This window comes from Vombatus ursinus, unplaced genomic scaffold (assembly GCF_900497805.2).
Source record: "Vombatus ursinus unplaced genomic scaffold, bare-nosed wombat genome assembly UNPS02014874.1, whole genome shotgun sequence".
In the NCBI taxonomy this organism is placed as follows: domain Eukaryota; kingdom Metazoa; phylum Chordata; class Mammalia; order Diprotodontia; family Vombatidae; genus Vombatus; species Vombatus ursinus.
The window spans coordinates 11813660-11837022 of NW_020954652.1; the positions used below are offsets into that span (position 1 = coordinate 11813660).

The 23363-nt window shown below is 38.1% G+C and overlaps 1 protein-coding gene across 2 annotated transcripts in view; it reads right to left on the reverse strand.

Annotated features, from left to right (window-relative positions):
• The window catches only part of TMTC2 (transmembrane and tetratricopeptide repeat containing 2), a 521137-nt gene that overhangs the window by 98245 nt on the left and 399529 nt on the right, over window positions 1-23363 (reverse strand). For both annotated transcript variants that reach the window (XM_027842454.1, XM_027842453.1), the window contains one exon: window positions 2281-2396. In XM_027842454.1, the coding sequence (XP_027698255.1) occupies window positions 2281-2396 (116 nt within the window). The remainder of the gene's footprint in view (window positions 1-2280; window positions 2397-23363) is intronic.

Consider the following 23363-nt stretch of genomic DNA (forward strand, 5'->3'; position numbering starts at 1 on the left):
TAACCTGGGATCTGAAAATTGAATAGATTTCATGGTGTCTGTGAATGCAGATGGAAAAAAAAACACATATATGTGTATATACACACACACTTATATCATACATACACATGCATACATACATATGCAAATATGCACACATGCATATGTACACACATATTTATATATAAATATAAACATACACATAAATATATATATACATATATATCCATGCACACATATCATTACTATCACTAAACTTTGGTTTCTTTTGCTATTCTATAGATTATGTGAGTTTTAAAACAGCACTACACAAATGGAGTCCATAGGTTCTTTCAGACTGCTGAAGAGGTCTAACACACACACACACACACACACACACACACACACACACACGTAAAAAAAGCCCAGTGAATAGAAGACTAGTCTTACATGAACTTAAATTTGGCCTCTCACATACATTAGGTGTTGACCAATGGGCAAAAAAGCTCTCATTGCCTCCTGGAAACTCTCCCAGACTTAGAGAGGAGTCACCATCATGCATTGATGGAGGCAGCATCCACACCTGGCATTCACTCCATTGATGAAATGACAGGCCCATAAGAAAAAAAATAAAAACAAAAATGGCTAATAACTCAAAAGGGAAGTCCCCTTTGGGCAATTAATCAGTCTGATAACACAAGCATGCAGGTACTGGCATTAATTTCATAAATATGCAGTCAACCAATTGAATCCTTACTTGTGCTTTCAGGTGGTATCTCTCTTGGGTGCATTGTAAAACAAGTATGGTATGAAAGTCACAAATTAACACAGAGTGAAGGAACTCAACAAAAACTGCACAGTCTACTTATTCTCAGCTAGTTTTGCATTTCCTTATTATGCGGCTGAGAAAAGATGAGCCCCCCCTCGCCAAAAAAAAAGAGTCTTTGTAGATGCCATTCTAGCTAACGATAATCCCATGCCAATTGTCAAAACTGTCTGGGAAATAGTTCTTTTGTTTTTCTAAAAGTAGATTTCTTTTTAAATTGGTAGATGCACACTAACCTTTGCCATCAACCTTTTTTAGAGGTAATCTCCAGAATTACAAATCCATCTCTCAAAAGGAGGCACAGTAAGTATTATGGGAATGTTGTCTTCATTTAGGATTGAAGCAAGAGCTTAATGGAATGGAAATACTGAGTATATCTAGTTTAAGAAGGAGAAAGGAAGGAGTACATTTTTTGCTAACAGAATGAAATAATGTCTTTCAAAGAATAATAATTATCATTTATGCAATATGATAACATTGCATTTTCCCTTGAAGTAACAGAAGAGTTTTATGTCTCTAAAGCAAAAAGGACCTCTGGGACAACATATTCCATCCCACTTACTTTACAAAATGGTGGAATGGATTGAGGACTAGACTTGGAGCCAGGAAGCCTTGGGTACAAGTCCCATCTTTGTAACATTAGCTGTGTGACTCTGAGTGGGTCACTTAATTTCTCTGAGCCTCAATATCCTCATCTGTAAAATGGCAGGGGGAGTGAGGAGAATAATACTAGGTGACTTGTAAGGTCCCCTCCAATTCTAAGCTTATTACAGATGAGGAAACTGAGGCCTAAGGTGACTTGCCTGTGGTCACAACAGTGTCAGAGACAAGATTTGAAAGGAGGTTTTCTCAGTTCAGAGGCATCCTCTGCACCACATCAATTAACTTAAAATTGCCTAAGAGAGCTGGCATGGTTTCATGGCTAGCGTGAGCCTTCGAACCAGGAAGACTTGGGTTCAAGTCCCAGCATGTACTGACTATGTGACCCTGAACAAGTCACCTAACCTTTCCATGTTATATAACCTGAACCGTGTTATCGGTAACTCTCTGACCCTAAGTTGCTGACCTGCATTGGTGGAGGGTATTTCCATTCTCAGGAGTTCTTTATACCAATGAAATCATAAATTCAGTCCCTTTCCTCTCCTAAGCTTCTGTAAAATGGTTGGCTTGCTCTTTTATCTGTTTATAGTCTGAGTGACAAGCTTTTAAAATGGTTCGGTTGCAAGTCAAAGATTGAAGTCTTGAAAGAAGATGTGTGGTTTCAGCATGAAGTCAAAGCATTGATTATGAGGTTATTAAAAAAAAAGTTTTCATAGCCTGGGTTATGAAGCTTAAAAAATGTACAGTCACTAAACTTTCACCAGAGGTCAAATAAGCAAAACATATCTTCATGAATAATAATGGAGAATGTCGAAAGCACAAGAAATAGCTCTCTCAAAGTCAGGTCTTCAGGCATTAAAAGGTAGCAGCCAAATGAGATGCCAAAGGATACTCACCTGAGCATGTGGGCTGCATTGAAGACAACGTCAAATTCATGGCTGTCCAGTTCTGCTGCTTTCTGGGCCATCTCAGCTGCCTCCATGATCCGAGCTTCTTCTAGAAGGAATGGGCCGGGGGGGGGGGGGAGACTTGGTGAGCTACAAGAAGAGAACCAAATTCAGAGCAGCAGCACAGCTGCTGAAGTCAGAAAGACCTGAATGCAAATCTGGCCTCACATACTTACTAGTGGTGCGACTCAGGACAAATCACAACCTCTGTTTGTGTAGGAGGCAGCTAGGTGGCTCAGTGGATAGAGTGTTGAGTCTAGAGTCAGGAAGACTGGAGTTCTAATCCACCCTCAGACATTTACTAGCTGCTTGACCCTGGGCAAGCCACTTAACCTCCGCCTTAATCTCCTGGAGAAGGAAATGGCAAACCACTCCAGTATCTTTGCCAAGAAAACTCCATGGAGAATATTGGCATACTATGATCCATGGGGTCACAAAGAGTCAGATACGACTGAATGATTAACAAAGTACAGCTGCTACTTGACAAAGTATCATAACCAAGCTATCTTTCTGTAAGATGGCTTCCTTGGTTTTATACTGGCACACTATAAATTACCTATACACATTGATGATGTGATCAAAGTTATTTGACTTTTACATTCATGATTAATGTAGAAATATATTTGTCAGTCTACATTTCTTTTTTTATTAACACCTATGCCTTTCCAAGGCAATGCAATCCATAAAAATAAATCAAACCTATCTTCTGAAATGTATTACAAATATAAATGGTATTGACTTTCTTTACTATTAAGCCCCATCATGAATAATTTCAGAAAGCTGCTTCTGATCCATGCACTAGTGAATGAATACAAAGCAGAAATTAATCAACAGACAAGTATTTATTAAGTGCCTACTAAATGCTTGTTGTCTGACTGATAGACTGGGAGGTTCTGTGCCATGGTGGACCCAAAGAGCTGGTCTCCAGATCATAAAGATCAAGGTTCAAGTTGCATCTCAGACATTTCCTGGTTGTGGGGATCCTAGACAAGTTGCTTAATATCTCAATGCTCTAGGCCTGCTGTGTTGAACTCAAACAGAAATGGGGCCCACTACATACATACAGACCCCTGCTGGATGCATTTTGAGTTAGAAAACCACATATTACCATGATCTCCATTCTAGTATATGTTTCTTTATTTTGTTAAATATTTCTCAATTTCATTTTAATCCAGTTTGGATAACCCTAAGAATGCTTTGACTCCTCTGATCTAGGCAACTCTCTAAGACTATCAGTTTCATGGAAGGTGATGAATTGCACGGGGGTTTCTCATCCGAGAGTTTCCTAGACCAAAGAAATCTCAGGTCTAGTCTCTATTCCGATCCATATTATGTACCAGGCACTGTGCTAAGAGCTGGGGACACAAATAATAAAAGACTGGGGAAAAGTAGGCTTGAAAATTGACTTTTACATTCATGATTAATGCAGAAATATATTTGTCATCTTACATTTGAATTAGTGAATTGAAAGAGATAACTCATGATGTGCAAATCAAAACAACTCTGAGCTACTACCTCACACCTGTCAAATTGGCTGACGGAAAAAGAAAATGACAAATGTTGGAGGGGATGTAGGAAAATTAAAACACTAATCTACAACTGGTGATGTCGTATACTGATTCAACCATTCTGGAGAGCATTTTGGAACTATGTCCAAAGGGCTATAAAACCCTCTGGCTAAGCAATACCACTACTAGGTTTGTATCCCAAAGAGATAAGAAACTAAAAGGAAAAGGACTTATGTGTACAAAAACATTAAAAGCAGCTCTTTTAGTGGCGGCAAAGAATTAGAAATTTAGGGGATGTTCATCAATTGGGAAATGACCGAATGAGTTGTGGTAGATGATTGTGATGGAATACTGTTGTGCTTTAAGAAATGATGAGCAGGACGTTCTCAGAAAAACATGGAAAGACTTCCCCAAACCAATGTAAAGTGAAATGAGCAGAACCAGGAGAACCTTGTACACAGTAAGTGCAACAGTGTGATGATCTGCTCTGAGTAACTTAGCTATTCTCAGCAATACAGTGATCCAAGACAATTCTGTAGGACTTTTGATAAAAGGTGCTATCCATCTCCAGAGAAATAACTAGTAAAGGTTCAATGCAGATCAAAGATACCTCTTCTTTATTTTTTTTTATTTTTACTGATTTTTTAAAGTCTGTTTTCTTTCACAGCATGACTTACATGGAAATGTGTTTTGCATGACTACATACTAATTTGACTATGTCAAATTGTTTGCCTTCTCAATGAGAGAGGGGAGAGGATAGAGGGAGAGAATTTTTAACTCAAAATTTGAAAAAAAAAAAGAATGTTAAAATTGTTTTTACATGTAATTGGGAAAAATAAAATCTTATACATGGGTGGTGGAGAGAAAGAGATAACTCAAACCAGGTTAGGCCAGTCCAAAAATACTAGATTTCATCTGATCATGGAAACTTAGTAGGTGAGGTTTGGTGGGTGCTTGAATGGAAGATTATTGGGAAATACTGGGTGCTGTAGGTTTGAGAAGAAGTATGCTGAAGGAGAAAAAACTTTGGATTTGGACTCAAGAGTTCCAATTCCAACTTAGTTAAGTCACTTACCTACCTGAGCCTCAGTTTCCCCATTTGTAAAATGAAGGGCTTAGACTAGATGACTTCTGTGGTCCCATCCATTTCTATATCTGTGATCCTATATACAACTGAATGACCTTAGACAAGTCACTTAACCTGTCTGTGCCTCAGCTTCCTAATTTGTAAAATGGGTCTATGGGCTGAATCAGATGCTGCCTAATGTCCCTTAAAGCTCTAAATTTAAGATCCTAAAAACTATAATAAATTCAAATGTCTTTTATTCGCTATCTTTGAGATTAGTTTAGTTTTCCTGGACTTTGTCATTTAGATTCAACTAGAATTCTGCATTGAACTACATGAATTTTTTAAAAATTATTTCAGGGGAATTAATGAAAAAACAAAGAAAATAGATCAAAGTGGGAACTAACAGAAAGAATCTCAATTTCAAGCATAATCCATCACTCATATTCCAATCACTTACAAACCCAGATCACTGCCTAGAACACCAGGTACTGCCTTCCTGACTGCTGGACTCTTTATATATTGCTCCTATAGTCATTTTCCCCTGACAACAGTTGCTTTGCTTTAAATATTGAATAATATTGTAATCATAACAAAAATGGTGATTCTAATGATACACTGGTATCATTGGGAGTTGGGGGAGGGAAGGTTTTTTTGCTTGTTTGTTTGTTTGTTTTTTGTATTTTTCCAATGATCAAGCCTTCATCACTACAGAAACCCAATTACCAACTACTCTTTCTGCACAAAATGACTCATTCAAATTTCTCCCCTTACTCACCATCCTTGCTGTTGTGAAATGAGAAAGAGGAGAGGGAAAGACTTTATTTAAAAGATTGATCACAAAGGTACAATCATTCTGAATATTCTTAACTTTAACTAGTAGAAGAGCCCAGAATAAAGATAAGCAAGGACCTTCTCAAATTGGGATATGACCTTTTCTTTAGGCATCAACTGAGGGACACCCAGGACTTAGGGACCCCCCAGCTATCCCTCCAGCAGTCCTTATGTTCAATATTTTAGAGGTGAGAAAACCTCATACAAAAAAAGATTGGAAAAAACACACAAAAAATTGCATATTTACATAGACCAACCACATGGTTATGGTGCTGGAATTACAGAGTACACTGATAGAAATAAAAATAAGCAGAAAGCCAAATGTTAGCCTATTTATTATTTTTAAGAGTTTTCTTTAATCTCATTAACTTCAAGGATATCAAGTTAAAAGAATTCTTTGGTTAGTTGTATTTCAATTTTGTTGTTTTTTTTTGTTTTGTTTTTTTGTTTGTTCAGTTGTGTCCAACTCTTCCTGACCCCATTTGGGGTTTTCTTGGCAGAAATACTGGAATGGCTTGCAATTTCCTTCTCTAGCTCATTTTACAGATGAGAAAACTGAGGCAAATAGGGTTAAGTGACTTGCTCAAGGTCACAGTGTCTAGAAAGTGTCTGAGGCTGGATTTGAACTCAGGTCTTCCTGACTCCAGTTCTGGCCCTCTAGGCACTGTGCCACCTCACTGCCCTGTATTTCAGCTGGTTATCTCTATTAGGATCTAGAGCTGGATGACTCCAGAAGGCAGAGAACATCTAACCCAAACCTTCATTTTTATAAATGAGGAAAACATGCTATAAATGACTTGCCCATAATCATACAGCTAATAAGTGCTGAAAGCAGAATTTTGACTCCAAATTTGACTCCAAATTAAGTGTTCTGTCAACTATCTCAGTCTTCTAAAATCATTTTTCATGACACATCATCTATACATAAGTTAATTAGTTGTAAAATCAGGAAAGGAAAGCTTGCAACAGTAAAAAGAAGATTGTATTCAGGTTCAAGAGACCTGAGTTAAAATCCTGGCTTCCCTGCTTACCAGGTAGCACAGTGGATGGAAAGTGGGAATTAGAGTCTAGGAGATGAGTTCAAATCATCCTCTGACATTCACTAGCTGTATAACTCTGGCAAGTCACTTAACCTCTGCCTGCCTCAGTTAAGTGGGGATAATAATAGCACCTACCACCCAGGGTTGTCACAAGGAGACAATGATGTAGCATTTGGAAAGTGCTTTGCAAATCTTAGAGCATCCATGTAAATGTGATCACTACTGCTGCTTGGGTCTGGTTGGATAAGTTGCAGCTCCTTAAATGTCTGCATTCTCTCAATGAGAGAGATGACCTCTAAGGTCCCTTGCAGCTTCAGATCTTTGATGCTCTGACTTTCATCTCTATTTTAAGTACAAATGTTCTAGTTTCTATCACGCTTATTTGGAGAGAGGGGGGGAAAGAATATAAAAATGGTAAGCAATGTTATCCTGTTGTAAGAATTGTTTCATCAAATTAATAAATGATGCCATAATTCTTTCCCTCTTGTTCCAAATCAACAAACCAATGTGAGGAGATGTTATTTCAATAGAGTAAAACATTATTTTCTTGCAATGCTGTCTACTCTCATTTTTTTCGTTTGTTTGTTTAGCAGGTTTTACGATTTGAATTGGAAGGGAAAGTCAATTGTTATTCTACTATGGAGCAGCAGGATTTTTATTTATTTTGTAACAGCCCAATAAAACATATACTGGAAATATGCTTTTGGAGGAAGGTGTCTAAGGATTCAAAAATATCATAAATATGGAAAGTGGTACGAGCTGTTCTCTTATCAATGACTCACAAACTTATATGGCTTTGGGACCGGGCGATAAGGGGAAAAACTAAATTTGGCCTAGACTTTGATGATGCCTGCAGAGGCAGATGACCGGATGAGAGCTAGAAATTTCAATCAAATTTCATGGCATCAAGTTGGCAGGGAATGTAGTTGAATTCATTCAAATCAATTGTCTCTACACTGACCCTCAATCTCATCATATCTAAAACATGGCACTCTGGTTTATTTTACAAGTAGAGCTTCCATCACAAAGTTTGATTTCCTTCACTGTCTTGAAACATTGCCGAATCCGTGGTTAACAAGGTTGGTTTACTGGCTTAGTTTCCATGTATTGCTACTTATCTTTTTTATGTAAGCAGCAGACTGTTGTTGAAATAAGACCAGCTCTGAGGTCAGAGGACTGTAAAAAATCCTTTAATATCCTGCCACTGACACTTACTACCTATGTGACCTCTGGCAAAGTCATTAGGCATTTGAGGACCTCGGTTTTCTCATCTGTACAATGAAGGGGTTGGATTAGATGATCTCTGACTTCCCTCCCAGCCATAAATCTGTGATCCCATGTTGCTATTTAGAGGCAGCTAGGTGACACAGTGGGTAGAGCTCTGGGCCTGGAATCAGGAAGATCTGAGGTCAAATGTAGACTCAGATACTTACTACTGGCTATGTGACCCTGGGCAAGTCACTTAACTACTATCTGTGTTGGTTTCTTCAATTATAAAAATGAGGATCATTATAACACCTAATTCCCTGGGTTGTTGCAAGGATCAAATGAGATAATATTTTTAAAGTGTTTAGCATAGTGCCTGGAATATATTAGGTATTTAATAAGCCCTTTTTTTCCTTCCTTTCTTCTTTCTTTGCTTTCTTTCTTCTTTCCTTCTTCCCTTCCTTCTTTCCTCTCTTCCTTCTTTTTCTTTCTCCCTTCCTTCCCTCCTTATTCCCTTCTTTCCTTGCTTTCTTTCTTCCTCCTTCCTTCCTTCTTTTCTTCCTTCTTTCCTTCCTTACCTCCCTCCTTACTTCCTTCCCTCTTTCCTCCCTTCCTTTCTTCCTTCCCTTTCTCTCCTTCCCTTTTTTCTTCCCTCTCTCCCTCCCTCCTTCCTTCCCTCTCTCTCCTTCCCTTCTTTCTTCCCTCCTTCCTTCCTTCCTTCCTCCCTTCTTTCCTTCCTTCCCTCTCTCTCCATCCTTTCTTTCCTCCCTCCCTTCCTTCCTATTTATATATGCCTTGAATCCTCAACTAGATTATGAATGTCAATAGGGTAAGGGCTACATTATTCCACCTAGTATTCCCAGGACCCTGAACAATACCCTGTACATAGCAGGTACTCAAGAAATATTTTGTGAGGATAGTGTTATGGACAGTTACCTAAACATAACTAAAAGCTAACACAGCAATGGCTAATAGTTAATGAGTAGTCATTCAAATTCTCTCTCTCAATGTCCATTTACTTGTAAAAAAATTATTTGATCCATATATTCTTTCATGCAACAACAATGCATTCCACAAATATTTATTTACTGCCTTCCATTTAATGCAATGCATTGTGGGCATGAGGCAAAGATAAGGGAGCACAGCACTCTAGAAATGATGGTACAGTTTATGTACAATCAAGGAGAAAGAATCCGGAAGACATCAATTGGAGCTTTTTGCCTGTAATGTAGAAGGAATTCATGTGAATGCAGTCTAAAAATATACGTAGCAGCCAGGTTATAAAGGGCTTTAAAAATGCCAGAGAAATTTGAGCTTTATCCAAGAAGCAATAGTGGGTCATTCAAGTTTGTTGAGGAGGGGAAATGATGTGGCCAGCCCTATAATTTAGGAATATCAATTTGGCAGCTAGGTGGAGAACTGTTAGGCAGAGAGACCAATTAGGAAGCTATTTGCAACAGGTGAGCCAAGAAGCGATCAGGTTCTTAACTAGGGTGGCTCTGTGAGTGGAGAAGGGAGATGAATGTGATGGACACTGTGACCCTATAATCAACAGCATTTGCCAACTGGATCTAAAGTAGCTGGGAGTGAAAAGGAGAGGAAAAGCTGAGGTGGTGAATGAGGTATTTGAGGGCAGATTACGTACCAGCAACCGGAAAGACCAGGGAAGGTCCCACCCAAGGTCTTAAAGAAATAGAAGGATTCTGCCATGTAAAGATGAAAAGCGAATATATTCCAGACATGGGGCATGGAATATGCCCAGAAGGAGAAGACAAAACATGACATTTGGTGAAGGGCCAGTAATAGTGCAGAAAAGGAAGTAACACGAAAGGTTAAGTTGGAGCCAAGTTCTGAAGAGCGTTGAGTGCTAGGATAAACCAGTTGCATTATACACTATAGACAACAGTACCAAACTACTCCAGATAATATGTTGTATCTTTTTTTCCTGGGTATAAATACGAACAAAGGGGAAAAAGAATATTTCTAAACATGTTAGAACTGCTTTTAAAATAAAACTACGTTGCCTGAAAATCAGTGAAATTCTTTCTTCCCTAATATTTAAAGTAAAGATATGTTTTCCCCTTATACATAGTAGAGGGAACACATTCTTTGACAGTCATTTGACTAGTTCCCTTACTCCCTACTCTCAAAAGAAATCACAATAAACTTAGGAGAAATAAATTCGATGTTTAAGTATGAATTTTGACTCCACAACCTACAATTATTTCTTTAATATAAATATCAAGATGGTTCCTTCTACAATACATCCATCCACTCATCAACCAACCCATCCTTCCATCCATCCATTCCTTGAAGAAGCATCTATTAAATATCCACTCTAGTGCAAGGAATCATGCTGCATTCCAGAGATAAAAAGACATTTAGACATTTGTAAACAAAAGAAATAATAAATTCAAGAAACTCACATTTTCTTGGAGTTATAGTCTTTCCCCGATGCTTACTATTTTCAGTAAGTGTGGTGGATAGAATGTCAAGCCTGGAGTCAGAAAGACACATCCTCCTGAGTTCAAATCTGGCCTCAGACACTGGCTGTGTGACCATGGGCAAATCACTTTACTCTGCCTCAGTTTCCTCATCAGTAAAATGAGCTGGAGAAGGAAATGGCAAACCACTCCAGTATCTTTTCCAAGAAAACCCCAAAGGGGTCAAGAAGAATTGGACACGACTGAAAAAAAGACCTAACAACAACGCAATGTCTTAGAAAGGAAGATGAAAAATTATTTCAAAACTACTGACCACATTTGCAACTCTGAGCCTCAGTTTCCCTATCTGCAAAATGGGCACAATAGCATCTACCTCATAAGATTGTTGTGAGGATTGGGTGAGATAACATAGGGCTTTGCAACCCTTAAAGCACTATTCAAATGTTAGCTATTACTGCTGTAATATAAAAGTCTGTATATCCCTGAGGGGAAAATAGCAGACAAATAAATACAAATAACTTCTTTGAGGGAGCGTGTGTACGTATGTGTGTGTGTGTATATATATATATATATATATATATATATATATACACACACATATATATATACACATATATATATACACACATATATGTATATATATATACACACATACATTTTGTTATTGTTGTTTTGTGCGTGCACGTGTGCATGAGAAGAGAGAGAGAAAGAAAGAGAGAATGTATTAGTATTCTCTCAATTTATTCAGTCATTTGTCAGTTGCATCTGTATCTTCATGACCCAATTTGGGTTTTTCTTGGCAAAGACCCTAGAGTGCTTTGCCACTTCCTTCTCCAGCTCATTTTACAGATGAGGAAACTGAGGCAAACAGTGTTCAATTACTTGCCCAGGGTCACACAGCTAGTAACTGTCTGAGGCTGCATTTGAACTCAGATCTTCCTGACTCCAGGGCAGGGGCTCTATCCACTGCACCACATAGCTACTCACCCCGCCAATCTTTTTGGAGGAAATCAAGGTTAAGTGACTTGCCCAGGGTCACATAGTTCAAATTATTCTCGATTTTTTTATTTTTATTTTTAGGCAGTTGGGGTTAAGTGACTTGCCCAGAGTCACACAGCTAGTAAGTGTCAAGTGTTTGGTCGGGGGCCAGATTTGAACTCAGGTCCTACTGACTCCAAGTCCAGTGCTCTATCCATTTCACCACCTAGCTGCCCTCCAAATTATTCTTTAGGTAGAATTCAAAACCTTGTTTTCAAAATATTGGAATCATAGAACAGTATAATGGAATATTTTGTCTACATTTGATACATTGAGGCATGCAGGTGGGAAGCAGCATAGTACAGAAGACAGAGAATTGGCCTCAAAGTCAGGAAGACCTCTGTTCAAGTACCACATCTGAGATATTTTGGGAAAATCACTATGATCTCCACTACCTCAGAGAAATCTCTAAGAAAGACATAATTATCATCATCATCACCATCATCATCTTCACTATCATCACCATCATCACTATCATCACCATCATCATCATCATTACCATCATCATCACCACCATCATCACTATCATCACCATCATCATCATCACCATCATCACTATCATCACCATCATCATCATCATCACCATCATCATCATCACTATCATCACCATCATCATCATATTTATGTAGTAATTAAAAGCTTGCAAAACACAAAATAATTATTATCTCATTTGATCCTCATAACAACCCTAGGGGGTAGGTAGTATTATACCTTTTAGAAATGAGGAAACTGAGGCAGATAAAGGTTAAGTTACTCACAGATTAGCACTTGTAAAGCAAGCTTTCTCAATGATAGTTCTCTAACTAGATGAAATTATAGTTCCAGAAAAATATAAACATATATGTACACATACATATATGTGTGTATATGTGTGTGCCTACATGTAATGTTGTTGTCTTTTGTTCTCAAAGAGAACCAAAATGACATCAATACACACACATATTTGTTGTTCAGTTATCTGGTCATGTCTGACTCTAAGTGACTCCATACACCATGGCATTTTCTTGGCAAAGATACTGGAGTGGTGTGCCATTTCCTCACAGCGGAATTACCATATATTCAAAGATACACAGTAGACTTAACATGTCATGACTATGATTTTAGAACTTCTGATTAGATTACATTGTCTAATGATTTACATAAGTGGGAGAAGAAACATGGATAAACTATAAAAAAAGGCTGAAAGAATCCATGCTATCACTGAACATGAATTCAGTCATTTCATGTACTATTAGAAATCTTTAGTTAAAACCCACAGATATCAATGGTTTCATAGAGCTGATTGTACATGTCAAATCTATGCTGTAGTGAAATTCCTAGAAGGTATTTACATCTACAAGTTCAACTATACAGAAAAGCAGCTGTGATTTACCCAGTTAAGTGACTGTGTAATTAATGTAATGAGAATAATCCATTGCTTACCTTAAACAGCCTTCTGGGCTGTTAAGTATAATGTCTATTTCCTCACTTTCGATGTTACTGGTAATCCTCATTCTTCCTACACGCAATTAATTGTCTCTCTCCAGTGCATTTTGCCTGAAAGTCTGCAAGCATTTTCTCTTTTAAATTGAAGATTTTCTAGTTTCCTGAACTCTAGCTTCTTATTCTGTCTGCAACTCAACTAATCCCCAATTTATTTTTCTGGTCCCATATCTATACCTTTCTTATGAATAGAAAGATAGAGACATACTTTTCAATAACCTAGATTTCTTCATGCAACTTTTATCTCCTTTCTGGAGTCTTTGTATTTTCTCATAATTTTCATGTCTTACATTTGCTATTTAATTATCACATGGACATTTACAAAACTATATACTTCTAAAAGAAGATATCATGAAATACTACTTAATGTGTTTCCTTTCCTCCCTTTTGCTTTGCTCTACTATACCTTTCTTTTTCAGTAAAATCTAGCCAAATGAGAGTCAGTTTAAAATGAGGTTCCTTGGTAACCCTAGGAGCAGCTGAAAACAAAACAGGTCACAATAGTATATTAAAAAGAGCACTTGTGTTGGAATCAGGGGATTGGGTTCAAATTCTACCAAGAATAACTAACTACCTGTGTCACATTGGCAACATCATATAACTTGCCTGGACCTCAGTTTCTTCATTTATGAAATGAATAGTTGGGCTAGATTGCCCAAGAGGTCTCTTGCAGTGCTAAATCTATGATTTTACAATGGCAGAAGGGAAAATCTACTGCAGGATGACCTAACCCTCTAAAGAGCAACAGCCATTTTCATTATCCCAGCCCTGGTTTCTTCTTAGCCTTCTGCATCCTCCATCAGATTCCACAGTTGAAGCATCTCTTTTTTCCTGAACTCGCACACTCTGCCCATAGGGTTTGATGGTCCTCTAGCCACCTCAGTCCCTAAGACATGATTGTACAAACCCCTCGATCATCTTCAGTTTTGTTTTTTGTTTTTTCATCCCGAAGACCTCTGGCCTATAGTTCTATAGGGTGGGGAGACAGATGATGGCTGATCACCAAGGGATGCTTTCCCACTATGGAACAATGCACCAAATCCCTGGGCTAGAGAGAATTCTTCTTTGTATCTATATCCTGCCACTGGACCCAGATGGCTTCAGAGGAGAAAGTGAGGCCGGTGACATTGCACAGCCCTCCCTCACTTAAATCCAATTCACTTGCATGTCATAATATCACCTCTCTGATGTCATGTCCTCTTTGTGAGTGATGGACAAATAACAATAACATAAACTAAATGCCTGCCTACTTTTTAAGGTTATTGTATATGTCAGATTAGAATTAGAGAAATGCGATATGAAAATGCTAAAGCATAATATAGATACAATGCAATGTTATTAATAATATTAATCTAATTTTATTACCTGGTTAGAGCATTAAGGGCTTTGGCCAAAGACTAGTGCATAAAATCAAGAAATTGTCAAGGATATTCTAAATGTGAAATGTATTTCTACTAATTCATAGTGGAAAATATTGTTATATGTAAGCATATTTTAAGTAGACTATAAGGTGTATATAGAGTGAGAAGCACCCAGAGATAGACGAACATGAATAATGTATTATAAATGTGTGTATGTAGAAATATATGAAGGGGAGGAAAAAGAAAGACAGAAAGAAAGAAAGACAGACAGAAAGAAATAAAAAGAAAGAAAGAAGGAAGGAAGTAAGGAAAGAAAGAAAGAAAGAAAACAAGAAAGAAAGAGAGAGAAAGAAAGAGAGAAAGAAAGGAAGAGTGGACCTAAAAACATTAGAGACCTGGATTCCAATCCTGCCTCCAAAATTTGTTGGCACATGGGGAAAGTTATTTAATTTAACATTTCTGAAACTCACATTCATCATTTGTAAAATAATTCTCAGTATTAAGAGGATCAAAAGGATGTCTGTAAAGTGCTTTGTAAACCTTGAGGTACTATAATCAATGTCAGTTATTATTATGCAATAAAATGCTTATTCAGCATTCACAACAATATTAATAATAAACGGAATTCCCTCAAAGAGGGATAAACTGATAAGAAGTTTCCTTCTAATACTTGACTTCAATTACCTCAAGGGATATTTAGCTCTCCTCCCTCTCCTATGGGGAAAAGGTGATCAGTTTTAGACTAACAGTCTTATCATCTGACAGGCAGAGAACCTTGTATAAATGTTCAACAACATACATGGGAGATAAACAGAAGGGTTTTCTTTTGCTTTTGAATAGAACTATGGCACGATTGAGGAGACAGTGGAACACTGGATATCGCTTTGGGATTGGAGCCAAGTATGTTGAATTCTTGCCTCTCTGAGACAGCTAAGTGGGCAGAGAATAGAGCACATACTGGTCTTTCCATTAGGAAGACCTCAGTCCAAATCCAGACTCAGACACTTAGTTGCTGTGTGACTCCAAGCAAATCACTGTCTGCCTCAATTTCTTCAACTGTAAAATGGAAACAATAATAGCACCTACCTCCCAGGGTTGTTTTGAGAATCAAATTAGATAATATTTGTAAAGTGCCTAGCGCAGGCACTTAATAAATGCTTGCTTGTTTCCATCCTTCCCTCTTTCCTTCCTTGCTTCCTTCCTTCTTCACTCCCTACCTTTTCCCCTTCCTTCCTGTGACCCCAAAGAAATCACTTAACCTCTTTGGCCATCAGGAAACAAACTCCTTAGGACTTCCCCCCATGTCATAATTGGGCTTTGAATTATGGAAGTTTTCTATACTAATGCAATCATAGGCACTGGTAACAATTCCCAGATCCCTAGGCTTCCCCCAAAAGATCTCCTGTTTTCAGTGATTAATAGATGGGTCTTCATAGATGAACTTCATACAGTTCAGTCTCATGTGTTTGCTCATATGATTTTCTATCTGCTCTACTCAGCAATTACACCTCTATATTGAGAATTTAAAAGTCTTTAACTCACAGATTGACCCATTCCTAATCAACAAACATTTATGAAGGACCTTCTAGGTAACAGACATAATGCTGAGCAAAATAAAACAGCCCTTCCCCTCTGGGAGTTTATACTCTATTGGGGAAAATAACATGTATAGCATACATATAAGTTGATACAAAATGTATTTAAAGAAACTAACAAGGTAATTTTCATGTGGAAAGCAGGGAAACTCTCAAAGCTGGAGGAAAGATAAAAACCTCATACGTGGTGGCATTGAGGAGGGTGTCCATTCCAGGTATCATGCAAACCTATAAAAAGGCATTGAGATAGGAGATGCGGTTTGCTAGTGTCACTTTCTACCTGTAGAACATTTGTTTAGTGAGATCTAGCACTGTAGTAAACAGTACAGTCCCAGATTGACAAGAAGAAAGTCCTTGGTGGCCCTGGACCAGTAGGAGAAGTTAACATCTTCCCTCACATTTCTATGTTAGGTCCACTTCCATTCTAAAATGTCTGAGGTCAGATCTTATAGAAGCCCACAAGGTTAGAACAAAATTATAGACAAAATTAAAATTGAGTCTTAGTGCATATTTTAATAATACAAAATCTTTATTTAAAAATCTCGGGTAAGCAGATGAAATCAGTTTGAACTTTTTCCTTATTTGAGAACATTCTAATTCTAATTACATGTGGGAAGTAGGCTTTTGTACAGGGTGTCCCAAAAGTCTTAGTGCACTTTGAAGCTTCAATTAGCTCCACTCCCAACCCCACACAGCACATCTGGGGGATGGCGAGGAATGGAAGGATACATTTAATATGGGCATCTAAAAAAAAATACAGTCTATTCCTAAGTATAGAATCAAGGACATTCTGTTCCTCTGTATTAAAACATAATTCTGGTCTCAACACTTTAAAAAAAAAAGACCTACTTAAATTTTTATTTTTCTTTTCAATCAAGACAGTAATGGTATTTGTTTAATTAAGAAAGTCATTACTGCTGTTTCTGAAGGAGATTAAAAATGAAACAGCACATCACAGGGAGCTTCAGCCCATCTCCAGACTTGCTGGCTTTAATTAAGGGAAATAAATGGTACCATAGGCCTTAACCCAAGACCAATGACGCACATATTTGCTAGATCTTCCTCCCAGCGTTCAGAGAGGAAACGCATCAGTCCCGAGAACCAGGAAGATTTTAACAGGGTACTCTCCCCTGACCTGAGCCCCACCTGAGTCAATCTTTTCATGTAATTGATATCAAATAGTACTTAAACTCTCTTAGACAGAAGCAGCTATGGAACACAGCTCTTTCCAGCTCAAAGTTTGCCGTGCTAGTATACCATTCATGGGATTATAGACCTAGAGCTGAGAGACTTTCCAGTCCAGATAGTCTAAGAGTTTCATTTTATTATTTTCCTTGTTGTTGTTGTTTGTCCTTCATTCTTTTTTTTTTAATTAATTAATTTATTTTTAGTTTTCAACATTCACTTTTATAAGCTTTTGAATTGTCCTTCGCTCTGGAAGAAGACTTTGACATCAGGGAGGTGATGCCATGACGTGCAAGTGAATTAGATTTAAGTGAGGAGGGCCCTGCAAAGTCACCAGCCTTATTTTCTCCTCCAGAGCCATTTGGGTCCAGTGGCAAGATATAGATCAGGATGACTGGAGATGGCCCTGGACGCAATGGGAGACCTTGGCCTTTTTAAACTAAAGTTTTTACAGATGAATCAGGAACTGAGGCTCAGAGACTTGAAGTCAGATGTCCAAGCTCACACAGGTAGCAAGAGGTCCCCTAAATTAAAACCCAGTACTCTTTCCTCAGTACCACCCTGCTTCCCAGGCCACAACAACTCAATAACATCTTAAGTCAACTATTCAAATCTGGGCCAAGCCCCTTGAGAGCATTATGAGTTAGGAGCTGATACAGTGCTATACGCTTTTTAGCAAGATTATTAGTAGTTGCGAAACGGGAAGGAAATTCTAAAAGAATGTAGAAGATCAGAGATGATATTCCTTACCACCTGTGATCATTTGTATCATTTTACATATTAGAGGCATTATGGGTACAGTGGAATAAGCAAGGGCTTTGCAGTTACAAATGCTCACCATGACTGCTGTTTGCTGATTCTAAAACAAAATTTGACTCTACAGGACAAAATGTAATATTAAATGATAATAACTAGCATTTGTATGTAATGCTTAAGGTTTGTGAAACACTTTACAAATATTATCTCATTTTATCAACCCCAAGAGGTAGGTATTATCATTATCATTTTACAATTGAGGAAATTGAGGCAGAGAGGGTTTAGCTGACTTACCCAGAGTCACACAACTGGTAAGTATCTGAGCTGGATTTGAACTTAGGTTCATTACACTATCCACCATCTATATGAAGGCCTTTCTCAAAAAGCAGTTACTCCACATATGTTAAAATTATTCAAGATGCTAACAGATGGAATTCTGACAATAAATTTGTTTAATGATCCTTTGATATTGACATCAAGTGAGGTATTAACAAAGGGAAACATATGCTCACCTAAGATTGTTGCCAAAATCAAAGATGTCCTTTCCTGGACAGAGTTTTAATACAAGGAGGATTCCCTCTTAATGGTCAGGTTCTTTAAATGCCCCCATTCATGAATAACATTATATTCATTGCACTATGCCTAGGATGCTACAAAGTGTCTTTGGTGCAATGGAAAATATAAAAAATACTGGTGTAACCAACTTCATTGGAAGAGCAACATGGATGAAAAAATGCATATTGTTTAGAGGCCCAATGACTTTTCTGTTTATACATACACATATGCTCACACACTCACATACTCACACACACCCCACTTAGATAAGATGTTACAAATTAATAATGAGATTGGAGCAGAATTATGCAGTAGGAACAGATCCATCTGAGTCATGTTGGGAAATTATGTAAATACTTTAAAGTTGCTCCCTGCTGCAAGAGCTCATTGTTTTCAAACTGATGTCCTATTAGTTAATCTACATGTCTCTGAGTCATGGGACACAATGATCTAGAAGAAATAAATTTACAAGTAATTTATGAATTTAATGAAAAGACACTTAGCAGAGTTAAACAGCTTGCAGAATATTACCAAGGATGTCTTACACACAATAACTGACTAAAAAATATCATTGAGGGGCAGCTAGGTGGCGCAGTGGATAGAGCACTGGCCCTGAAGTCAGGAGTACCTGAGTTCAAATCCGACCTCAGATCAAACACTTGACAATTACTAGCTGTGTGACCCTGGGCAACTCACTTGACCCCAATTGCCTAAAACAAACAAACAAAAAACCATAAAAAAATAAAAATATCATTGAGAAAATGTAAGACTGAAAAACGATATGGAAAGGTCATGATAATGAGAGGTAGTAGGCCATAGTATCATAGCCTTAGAGTCATAAAGTATCTCTAAGACCCTTGAGTCCAATCTTCTCATTTTAAAGATGAATAGATTGAGGCTGATTCGGGTTAAGGAATGAGCCCAGAGTCACATAGATTCTTGTGTCCAGTACAAAAGATTCTATAATCTTTAATTATATAGCATATTAAAATATTATATAATTATATATAATACAAATGTAATTATACAATTATATAAAAATATTAAAAATAATCCTGGTGGATAGCCTAAGTACCACATTGGAACCTTAAGATATTTAAAAGAGAGAGACAGACAAAGAGAGACAAGGAGAGACAGACAGACAGACAGAAAAAAGACAGAGAGATAGAGACAGAGGCATTGAAATAGAAAGGACTTTAGCATATTAAATGAATGCTCTATGAACATTTTACAGAGATACCTAAAGAAAAAAAAAACTACCAAGGATGCAAAAGATTGCAGGAGAGGAGTGAATAGCCATGTGATTGAGACTGCAGATATATATCTCTAAATATTAAAGGCTAATTAGTACACTGGATTATGGAGTTAGTATTAAAAAACTCTTGACTAGCTAGAACACTGACCTAAATCCTGAGGATTGTATGAAGCAACTGGGGAGGTTTAACCTAGCTCAAGAAGAAAAGACTTAGGGGACAGGGCAGAATAGTTGTTTCCAAATATGTGAAAAGCTACAACAAGAATAATCAGATTTGTTCTCATTGGTGATAAAGAGCAACCAGGAGTAATGGAGGGAAGCTGCACATTTAGGTTTGATGTTAGGGAACACTTCTTCATAACTAGAGTTATTTAAAAGGGGAATATTGCCTTCTTCACACAAGGACTGGATGGCTACTTTCTGGGGATGGTGATGGGGCGGGGTGAGTCTTCAGGTATAAATGATACTAGATGGCCTCAATTTCCTTCCAATTCTGGGATTCTGCAATCCTATGGAATGATTACGATGAGATTTAATGGGGATAAATGTAAAATGAGGGTGGGCCATTTGGACAGGCAGCTAGCTCTGGAATTAGAAATATGGTGAATCAAGTGCTTCCTATGACTCACAATAGTTGTGAAACAAGACCCATGTTTCTCAGTAACCCTGGGCAACTTTCTAAGACTATAAATTATAGCTAAGTTGTCAGTTAGTATCAGTTAAGAAAGTTTTCTCCACCAGGAGCTCATCACACTTAAAAAAATATAGGCACCCTTGCCAAGAAGTATACTTGTGTTTAAAGGCAACTTTGCAAGTATAGACCAAAACTTAGACTCCATAAAGGAGACACAGCTTCCAGACAAAGAAGTTGATAATCCCACTATCCTCTGCCCTGATCAACCCCCATATGAGGTACTGTGTTCAGTTCTGGATGCCACACTTTAGCAAAGACATTGGCACCTTGAAGCATGTCCAGCAAAGGGTGGTTGGTGAGAGGCCTTGAGTTTGTAGCCATGAGGAATCATGGAAGGAAGAATGGGGATGTTTAGCCTGAAGACTAGAAGACTTAAGAGAGACCAGACGGCTTCCTTCAAGTATCTGAATAACTGTCACCTTGAAAACTGATTAAATGTGTTTTCTGGCCCCAAAGAGCGAAAATACAAGTGATGGGTAGGAGTTGCAAAGAGGCATATTCTGGCTTGATAGAAAGCAAAACTTTCTTACAATTAAAATAATCTAAGAGGAAAACGGGCTGCCTCAAGACATAATGGATTCTCCCTTATTTGGAGCACTTTAGGTAAAGGTTACATGGCCTATTGCCAGTAAGGTAAGTTATAGGGGGAAGGCTTATTCACATCCAGGTTGGATTAGATAGCAGCCCTGTTCCCTTTCAACTCTGTAATTCTGATTCTAAAGCATGGTTGTTTGATATGATGACCAACTAACTTGCCAACACTAAATGTGTGTGTGTTGTATATATACATGCATGTATGCATACATGTATGTACACGTATATACACACATATACATGTGTACATATGTATATAAATATATACACATATATACATATATACTCTCTTGCTCTCTCTCTCTCTTTCTGTGCATATATATATATATATTTGATCTTTGATTTCATTGATTTAAGAGGCTTCTAGAATCATAGATTTAGAGACAGAAGGAATGTTAACGGCCGAGTTCAAACCTCTCATTTCACAGAAGAGGAAACTGAGGCATGAAGCAGATAAATGACTAGCCCACAGCCACAAAGTGTCTGGATGGGATCTGAACCAAGGTCTTCCTGACTCCACATCCACCACTCTATCCGCTATTCCACATTACCTCTATAAACTATTACTAGGCAGTCTCTCATCTAAGTAGACACCAGGACTAAACCTGCTTAGCTTTTAAGATCACAGGGGATTAAAAAAAAAGCAGGGTGGTCTTGCAAGAGATGTCCTACCAGTAGGTAAGGAACTTCCCCTCTCATAGCAGATCTGTACCTTTTTTTTTTTTTTCCATTTTATAATACTAGAGAATTTCCTGGAATACTGTGATCTTAAGTGACTTGCTTAGAATTATAAAGACAACACGTGACAAAAGTGGGACTGAACCCAGATCGTCCTGTGTCTCCAGTCATCAATTTGTGCAGTAAGTCATGTTGCCTCCTGTCTGTAAGGAGAGCTAATAAACACATCATGTCCAACCTTGACTATAGTGTTTACTTTAATAGGGATGTTATTTCATGGATACTGACAGCTAGTTCCTCCTAAGGAAACTCCCTCCACCAATGCAGGTAGTACCGTCTCTGCATTTACAATCTTACAGAGTTGCCTAGAGAGTGACTCGCCCGAAGTCACCAAGGTTGTAAGTGTTAGAGGCAGGATTTGAATCCAGGTGTTCCTGGCCTTGAAGCTCTAGCGCCCACACAGCACTGCCTTTCTGAGGATTGTAGCACAATCCATGAGCAATTCCGTTCGCAGGCGTGCTCTTTTGTTGGGCTTTGTTTTCACTTTCTTGTTAGTCATTGCAGCAGCTACTTTGACCCCATATTGAATTCTCTGAATCACAGGATCAGAAGAGGATCTCGAGTCCTCTCTTGTGAAATACATAAACTTCCATTAAGACTTCACATGGCATCAGGTGTCCAGAGGAGATTTAAAGATCCCACAGAACCAGAGAATGTTTAGAGAAGTGATCTTTTTGGTTCAACCCACAGCTAAACAAGCATCTCCCCTACTGCACATCAGATAAGCAGTTATTTCCTTTATCCCACATATTGTCCATTTTCCAAATCTTGAAATTTTAGGAAGAGAATGAAGAGGAAATTAAGTATAAAAATCATTGATTCTACCCTATTTCTATCCTATTTCAAATTAAATCATAGGATAGCACTGCAAAGGCAGCTATGTGTAGTGGATGGGGAAAGGAGGTAGCAAGCATTTATTAAGCGCGTACTATGTGCCAGGAACTTTGCTAAGTGCTTTATAAATATTACCTCATTTGATTCACATGACAGCCTTGTAAGATAGGTGCTATTATCCTCATTTTACAATTGAGGAAACTGAGGCACAGAGCTATTAAGTGACTTGTCCTGGGTAACACATCCAGTAAGCGAGGCCAGATTTGAACTCAGGTCTTACTGACACCAGGAACTCTATCCACTATGCCACTTAGCTGCATCTAAGCACTGAATAGGGCAGTGGACTTGGTGTCAGGGAGCCCCAAGTTCAAATTCTGACCTGGATACTTACTGGTTATCTGACCCTGGGCAAATCATTTCACATCACTGTCCCTCAGCTTTGTCATCTGAAGAAGTGAAGAGATTGTATGAAATAGCTTTTAATCTCTTCCAAAAGTAGGCTCCTGTGATTATAGAGAATAGCAAAACTAACTCCCTCATTTTAGGGAGGAGGAAATGAAAGTCCACAGAAAACTGATACAAGGACATACAGCTGGTTGTGGACGACTCAGGCCAAGAATGCAGGGATTCTGAGTTCACTGATTTTTTTTTTTTAGGCAATTGGGGTTAAGTGACTTGCCCAGGGTCACACAGCTAGTAAATGTCAAGTGTTTGGTCTGGGGTCGGATTTGAACTCAGCTCCTCCTGACTTCAGGGCTGGTGCTCTATCTACTGCGTCACCTAGCTGCCCCTGAGCTCACTGATTTTTTGGCTAAACCACGCTGTCATTTTGGAGGAAAAGATTATA